General features: G+C 37.8%; 1 protein-coding gene across 2 annotated transcripts; it reads right to left on the reverse strand.

Annotated features, from left to right (window-relative positions):
• Positions 1 to 4,945, reverse strand: LOC132182947 (uncharacterized). Of its 2 annotated transcripts, none has more exons than XM_059596318.2 (4): positions 4,785 to 4,945; positions 3,072 to 4,091; positions 1,755 to 1,832; positions 1 to 1,390 (listed from the first exon to the last, which is right to left on the reverse strand). In XM_059596318.2, the coding sequence occupies exons 2-4, from the start codon at positions 3,999 to 4,001 to the stop codon at positions 260 to 262; spliced, it is 2,139 nt and encodes a 712-aa protein (XP_059452301.2). In that variant the 5' UTR covers positions 4,002 to 4,091; positions 4,785 to 4,945; the 3' UTR covers positions 1 to 259. The 2 variants fall into 2 exon arrangements, with proteins under 2 accessions (XP_059452301.2, XP_059452302.2); XM_059596319.2 differs by lacking the exon at positions 4,785 to 4,945 and adding an exon at positions 4,204 to 4,296.
• Positions 4,946 to 7,952: the final 3,007 nt, after the last annotated feature.

Consider the following 7,952-nt stretch of genomic DNA (forward strand, 5'->3'; position numbering starts at 1 on the left):
TTAAATCCAAGAAAAAGGAGATGAGATTACAAAACAGCTGTTATAAAAGATTACAAAAAAAAAAAAAAAAAAGCCTACCCGGCTGCCTATGTTACAGGACCAACAAACGCAAGCATTTGCACATGGGAAATATTTTCTCAACGTCTTATCAAAAGCACTTGAAACACGCATGAACCAAGAAACCCCAAAATTGCAATGGCCGTAGCCTATTAGAAGTTAAAACTCACGGCATTCCAATGCAGTGGAACACGGAAAGCCATCATTTGGACTGCTGCCAACCTCTCCCACCTGCAAAACGTCCACCCCCTCGCCGATATGGTTTCCTTCCACGACTATAAGATGCGCCGCGATTAATTTGCTGGGGAGCTTCAACATTGCCTGGAGAAAAACCTGATTGTTGCATATTTAAGTTTTGTTCAACTTGTAACCCATTTGACAAAATTCCTTGTTCTCCCACATTCATTGATGGGTGAGTAAATTGACCCTGTAAACCCATCCCAAATGTCCTTTGATTGAAGGCATTTTGAGCCACAAGGCCTGGTGCATATGTGGGTAAGAGAGCAGCATGAGGTGGCATCTGACTAGGATCAAACTGCTGCTGAAATGGCATTCTGTTTAGCATGGGCATCTGATGCATATGAGGATTCTGTGAGAGCCAAGGCATACTATTAGTTGGAAATCCATTAGTAAAGAAAGCATTCTGTGGTGGCTGAAACGGCATCCCATTTGTCCAAACTCCATTAGAAGCGTCAAAACCAACCGCCTGTGGTGCAGATGGAAATGGTGGAACTATGCCAGTCCCACCAACAAAACCTTGTCCTAGGGCAGATGATGATGAACAATGGCCCTGATTAAGAAATCCTGCAGCAGGTGAGAAATTATGCTGGTTTTGGGTGGGTGGCGGCTGACCAGCACCTATCTGTTGTGGCCGCGATGAAGGTTGAGCATTTCTCCAGGGCCCATCCCTATTTTTTACACCCTTTCCGTTGTTTTTCTTGTTTCTAACTTTCTGGCCATCCAGGCCCCTCTTTGTCATTTTTTGCATTCTCCTGTATTCAGCCTCTCTCTCATCATCTGAAAACTCTGCCTCATCTGACATCTCTTCATCATTTGCACCAGATGCATCATACCCTCTCTTGTAGAGATCCTTGTCATTGAGCACATGATGGGCAAATTCTTGAACAAAGGAGATTGAAGAGCCTGCATGGATCCCAGATGGGACTTCACTTTCTGAATTATATCTTACCTTATAGTACGGGTTTTTGACAGGTCCAAAGATTTCATCCACCAGCCCCAACGGGGATCTACTTTCAGTTATCCAGAGGATAGAACCCTCACTAAGAGGGTTGTGCTCCTCAACTCCTTCTACTATGACTTGGGCGCCAATAATCTGTAAATTCATAAATAACATCATCAAATTGATCTAGCCAACAGTATTTCAAGATCAATAAAAGGCTGCTTAAAGGTTCATCCAGCTCCTAAAAGCAGTGACATTTAAGTGGTCAACAGAACAGAGTTTATGTAATTATATAAGGTTCTATTATCATAATTATAGGTCATATGCTTATGCCAATAAGCTCAAGCTCACATGACATCTCCTTCTCCCATAAGAACAGGGTGGAACCGTGGAGGGTGGTGTTGTCCATTCAAAACCCATCAATTGTGTAACTCGTCAATCAGAAATTTTAAATAAGATCAAATAAAATAAAATCAGGGAAATCAAGGTCATATGCTTATAGCTTCCATGAGCTCACCGATAAGACAACTCCCACAGGTAGCATCTGATGATGCGGTTGCAGGGTCACATCAACTGGAGGAACTGGAGGGAGGACCTGTAAATTCAATACAAGTTATTGCAGCTGATATGTTACAGCGAAAGCCCCAAAATTAGCTTCATAATGGTATATAGCAAGCAATCCTAAAATATAAAGGAAGATATGGGTTTCTTTCTTTGTGTATCACGTGTTAGAAGAAATCAGAAAATAGAAGTTGCTAAACTTACTTTGTTCACATCATGATCAACATGTTTCCAAAGTTACTTTTAACAGGTCAGGTAGCCCAGGTTAACCAACATCCAACACTTGCATAGACTGAGAACAACTACTAGTCCCACGTTGGACCAAGTGAAATTTGGGATGACACGTGAGTCTCAAATGTTATGCCAGGAAATTGCCCAGGAAAATGGGAATGCCATGTATCTAAGTGAAATTTGGTCTTTCTTTTAAGAGCTAATCCACAATTTACAAATATATATGACAATTTTATTTTCATTGTTGCTGATAGTGTACCACAATACTTCCTAAGATAACTAATTCTAATTCAAATGATGAGTCTACATTGATTCTTATACAAGAAAAGATTTACTTTGTCTTACAAACTTCTGTTACAAAATAAATGCTTGAGTTCCCATAAGTGCCACAATAAAGTTTTGGGGCCTACACTAGACAAGATCAACATATAAAAATTACTCTGACAATTAAGAAAGCCTCTAGGAATTTCCAATATTAACAAGTGCACACAATTGCTCATGCAGAGCGAGCCCTAAATCAGAGAGACGTACTTTTCTTTTTGATAAGAGAGCCCTAAACATTACTGTCTTGTTTTCTCTTACTGATGAGAGTATCAACCCTTCCATTCCCAGTAAAATCAAATAAGCATGAAATTAGGCAGTAGAAATTGACTCCTTGAGAAAGGTAGTTATTTAGCAAGGCACAAATTGAGATAATGCTCAAAATAATAAGCTCCTAGGCAATGATTAGTAGACTCTACAGCCACTCTAAAATCAGCCAATTAAATTTTACATTCATAAGGTCGATGCGGGATATGATTAGATTGCTGCCATGGACACCAAGTATCCTTGAAAAACTAAAAGGTGCAGATATGAAGATCTATCCCAACCTACAACAGCAAAACCTACCAAAGCATTTATAACCATCTATCTGGTCAAACATGAACAATTTCAGTGAACACTATCGCAAGAAATACACATGTGTTCCTCGAGCTTCAAAGAACGCAAAATCAGGCATACAGAACCAATTTACAGACACAAATCAAATGTGACATTTGGGTACCTCAAGCTCATTCGCAGATCTAATGGGTCCTTTTGCAGCACCACCTCCATCCTCATCACCATCACTCCAACCAACCATTACCACTCCATCATCTTCATTGTTTTCCTCCTCCTCCTCCTCCTCCTCCCCATCATCATCGTTAGTCCCCCCAACCATCTCGTGCTCATCAACATCCCTTATCTCACCTTCTTCAACTTCACCTGCCTCATCGGCGCTCCTCTTCACCTCCACCTCTACTTCCTTTTTCTCCTCCTCATCATCATCATCATCACTACTGCCACTACTAGAAGCTGCCGTGGACGAAGATGAACTCTCACTCTTAGACTCCGAACTTCCACTCTCATCCCCGTCACTTTCTATCTCACTCTTCACATCATTCCCATTACCAATTCCCGAATTCACAGACTCACCAACCAAAGTAACCTTCCCCATCTCTTGCTCAATACAACAACCCAAATTCCTCAACTTTTCACACTCCCCCTCCTCCACCTTCACCGCACAGCCAGACCTACCAACAGTTGGCTCACACCCACGAACAACTGGCTCAGACCCAGCAACATTTAGCTTCAACGCATTACTAGTTGGCTCAGACCCACAAACAACAGTTGGCTCAGATCCACGAACTGGCTCAGACCCATCAACATTTAGCTTCGACGCATTACTAGTTGGCTCAGACTCATGTGGAATCTGTTCTTGAACAAGCTCAGTGGGCTTCTCAGTAGCCCCATACTCAGCCTTTCCTATATCATCCATATCTGGGATTGTTATATCCTCAAACCAATCCTTTATAGAATCAAAATCTAGGAAAGAATCAGAGAATGAAAATTCTGTGGATTTGGTGTCGAAAGAGTCAAGTGAGTTGCTTGAATTCTTGAGCCTTGGAGCTTGGTCAAGGTCATCAATGGAGGGTTTAGAGATAAACCCTACCATTTCCAAAAAGAGAAAAAATCATGGATGTATCAGTCACTTCCTCGAAGTAGATAGTATGTCCCAGACTTGCTGTGTTTACAAGATGATCAACTGCAGAATTTGAGATCAACATAAGATATAATTAAAAATAGAATAATACAGTTTCACTATATGAACATAATAGGTTCAATTCAAAGACAGTTATATAGCAATTTGGACATACACATGTAAATTGCAGTCCAGACAACCATTCATTGCCTTCTAAAAGCGCATCTGTATCAGAAACATGAGCACTGGTATAGGAACTTTTCCTAATGGCTCCACACATCAGAAAACACGACCCCCAAAATAACCCAAAATTACAATACATAACAAATACAAAATAGCACAATAGTAAAGAACAAACCTTGAATCAAAAAACACAAAATCCCAGAAACCCAAAACCCCAAATCAAACAGAAAACAACAAAAGAAGACCGATGTGATTACTGCATACATAGCTGCAATCAAAATTGAAACACCTAAACTAATCAATTTATCTTCAATTTGCTAGTTTTTTCTTCCTAGGAACCCCTCAACTAATCAATTTATCGAGCTTAGTTGATTGACGGATCATTTAAGCACCTACAGAATCAGTACCACATTCTAAACCAAATTCAACTTCATACCTTATAAGAAAAATTCCCCTTTCCCTCCCTTCATACCAAATTCAAGGAAACAGTATTCCCTGGTTTAATAAGAATGCGAGTGCCTGTGTGTGTGTGTGTGTGTGTGTGAGAGAGAGAGAGAGAGAGAGAGAGAGTACCTTCAAAAGGCGGAGAACGAGGGAATATTTGGAGCACCGGCAACGGTGGACGTGCGGCGGTGGACAACGGTGATTAGGGTTTAAGAGTGAGAGTAAGGGGGAGTTGGATGAGAGAGAGAGAGAGAGAGAGAGAGAGAGAACGGCTGTGCTTAGGGTTTATGTTTTTTTTTTTTTTTTTGGGTTATGTTCTTAGGGTTTAGTGTTTTACGGGTTTTTTTTTTTTTTTTGGGGGCAGTGTTTCCTTTTTTTTTTTTTGCAGCAGTCAGCACGCTTTCTTTAGGTTTTAGTAGGCACTAACCGTACTAATTGCTTTTGAAGGCACGTCAAAACCGCTAACTTTTATATATATATATATATATATATATATGAAATGATGTTTTGGTGTTTAAAATTTTAAATATGTATAAAAATTTAGAAATGATGACAGTATATAGTATGATAATATTATATTATTATAGAAATGACATTGTTTTAGTTTTTTTTTTTTTTTTGATAAATGCAAAATTGCTTTTTGTGGTTGGCCCAAATTACAAATTTTAAAATTATTTTTTTTTTAAAAAAAAAAATTCTTTTAAAAAGCGGTTAGCGGTAGGGGTGTTAAAAAATACTGAGAAAACGGGAACCGAGAAACTAGGGAACTATTTTTTAAACCGGTTGGAAAAAACCAGAAACCAGTTATCCCGATTCCGGTTCTGATTTTTTGCACCCGGTTATATATATATATATAGGGAAAATGTATAATAAATCCTTGAGTCAACCCTCCAAAATTTTAATATCCCTAAGTTTTTTTTTTTTTTGAAAATTTAGTCCCTTGATCAATTGAAATGACAATAAAATTCCTGCCGTTAAAATTTTTTAACAGACGTTAGGGTAACTCAAAACAAAAAAAAAAAAAAAAATTGAAAACCACCCCCAGGGGGTTTTGGGGTGGCCCCCCCCCCCCCCCCCCCCCCCCCCCTCGCCGGGATAGCTTGCAGCCACCCCCAGGGGGTTTGGGGTGGCCTGCAGGGGTGGTTTTTAATTTTTTTTTTTTTTTAGATTTAATTTTTTAAATTAAATTAATAAAAATTTAATATTTTAATGGGGTTAAACAGTGCATTTTGAATTACCCTAACGTCTGTTAAAAAATTTTAATAGCAGGGATTTTATTGTCATTTCAATTGACACAAGGACTAAATTTTCAAGAAAAAAAACTTAAGGATATTAAAATTTTGAATGGCTGACTCAAGGATTTGTTATACATTTTCCCATATATATATATATTACTTTAGGTTTAGCTGTTTTGGGTTCACGACTACACTTTTTTCACTTCCACCTCCTTTAGTGTCCTTCACGCACAGCCCCTTCTTGTCTTTCTCTTCTCCCTCTCACTTTCTTCTCTTCTCTTCCCTGCCAATACACATACACGCACATGAGAGAGAGAGCCCCTAAGATTGAGAGAGAGAGAATGAGAAGAAGAAGAAGGATTCTGGCCATATGTAAAATCCTTACAATTTTCTTGTAAATTTCGTTATACTTGTTGGATTAGAAGCTAGAAATTGTGAGGATTTGTCAGAGTTTGGGTTGGGTCCGAAAATTAGGGTTTGGATACAAAAATTAGGGTTCGGATAAACCCAAAATATAAAATTGTTTTATAACCGATTACCCGGTTCCGGTTATCCAAAATTAATAACCGAGGTACCCCGGTTCCAGTTCCTGATTTTGGCCAATAACCGAGAACCGGGACTTGATTGACACCCCTAGTTAGCATTTATTAGAGTTACTAACCGCCGATTAATCGCCTAGGTGGTTAACGGGTAGTTAGTAGATTTTATTAACCGCCTAGGTGGTTATGGTTATCAGTTTTAGCCACTAAACACTAACCGTAACCGTTTTTTCACCCCTAGGTTTTAGGGTTCGTTTTAGATTGCGGTTTTAACAAGTGCGATTTTTAAAACTGTGTTTTAAAAATTTGCGAAATCACTACTTTTTAAAATCGCAAATGCATTTGGTAAAACATGTTAATTTTTTTTTATTTGATCAAATATTTGTTATGTGAAATCGTAATTTTGATTTAAATTCGAGCATTTTCAAATAAGCACTCCATAGCGTGCTTATAGAAATCGCATATGTTTTTTTCCTACTTTAGATTATGTGCTTTTTAAATGGCAATGCTAAACGTATTATGTTTTGAGATATCTTTTAAAAACGCAAATTATTCTAATAAAATCGCAACCCCAAATGCACCTAAAGGTAAAAAAAACAAAAAAAAAAAACAAAAACAAAGATACGGGTCAAGCTCAATCCCGAAGTACTCGCTCGACCTTAATAATATCCTACCTATCGATATACCATGCCTAAATTTCCTGAAAATTAACATGGTCTTATAACTTATTTCTTTCATCACTAATATCATAACGTAAAAATATCATTGGACCCTTTTGAGTCTGTCATTTTGGACATGAATGTTAACTATAGCTAGCTAACACTTAACATGAGGAATTTTTAATGGGTTGTTCAATTGGCTGGAGACCACATTTCATGAGGTGAAAGTCATTTGTTCGAATTTCCTTTCTTCATTTTTCTTTCCTTAAGCAAACATATCCAAAAAAAAAAAAAAAAAAGCACAATAAACAATCCACGAAATTACAGAAGAAAAACATAAACAAATTAATTGTCATATGAAGCACAAACCAAAGATAAAAATCCTTAATCGAAACTTTCATATTCTTCCTCGATAAAATCATGCATACACGGTGGAAGATGAGAGAGAGAGAGAGAGAGAGAGAGGGAGTGAAAGAAAACACAACAAAGGTAGCTGGTCATGATGTTGGTTGAGAGGATCCTCTGAGTGGCTGGCAACTTTGGGGGATTTGAATTTTCCCAAAATTTTATGGCACATAGGTGTAAATACCACATCTCATGAAAAAGAGATCATTAAATTAAATCAATCTCCCCTTTTCTCTCTCCTTATGCATACATGTCAAAAAAATAATAATAACACCAAAAATGTATTCTATTATGGCGTTTAGAATAAACGCAAGGTAGTTTTCTTACACTTTCTTTGGCGTTTAAAAAATTAACGCCAAAATTTTTTTTTAACCTAGTTTTTAGAATAAACGCTAGGTAGTTTTTTTAACACTTATCCGGCATTTACGAAATTTACGCCAAAAAGGTTTTTTAATATGG

Source organism: Corylus avellana, chromosome 5 (genome assembly GCF_965113065.1).
Source record: "Corylus avellana chromosome 5, dhCorAvel1.hap1.2, whole genome shotgun sequence".
Classification (NCBI taxonomy): Eukaryota; Viridiplantae; Streptophyta; class Magnoliopsida; order Fagales; family Betulaceae; genus Corylus; species Corylus avellana.

What these genes read in the sequence shown, in the direction of transcription:
- LOC132182947 (XM_059596318.2), bottom strand. Translation starts at nt 4,001, where the DNA reads ATGGTAGGGTTTATCTCTAAACCCTCCATTGATGACCTTGACCAAGCT. An exon ending in GATCTGCGAATGAGCTTGAG is followed by an intron (nt 1,833 to 3,071) that starts GTACCCAAATGT and finishes TTGAATTTACAG; the next exon opens with GTCCTCCCTCCAGTTCCTCC. An exon ending in CTGTGGGAGTTGTCTTATCG is followed by an intron (nt 1,391 to 1,754) that starts GTGAGCTCATGG and finishes ATGAATTTACAG; the next exon opens with ATTATTGGCGCCCAAGTCAT.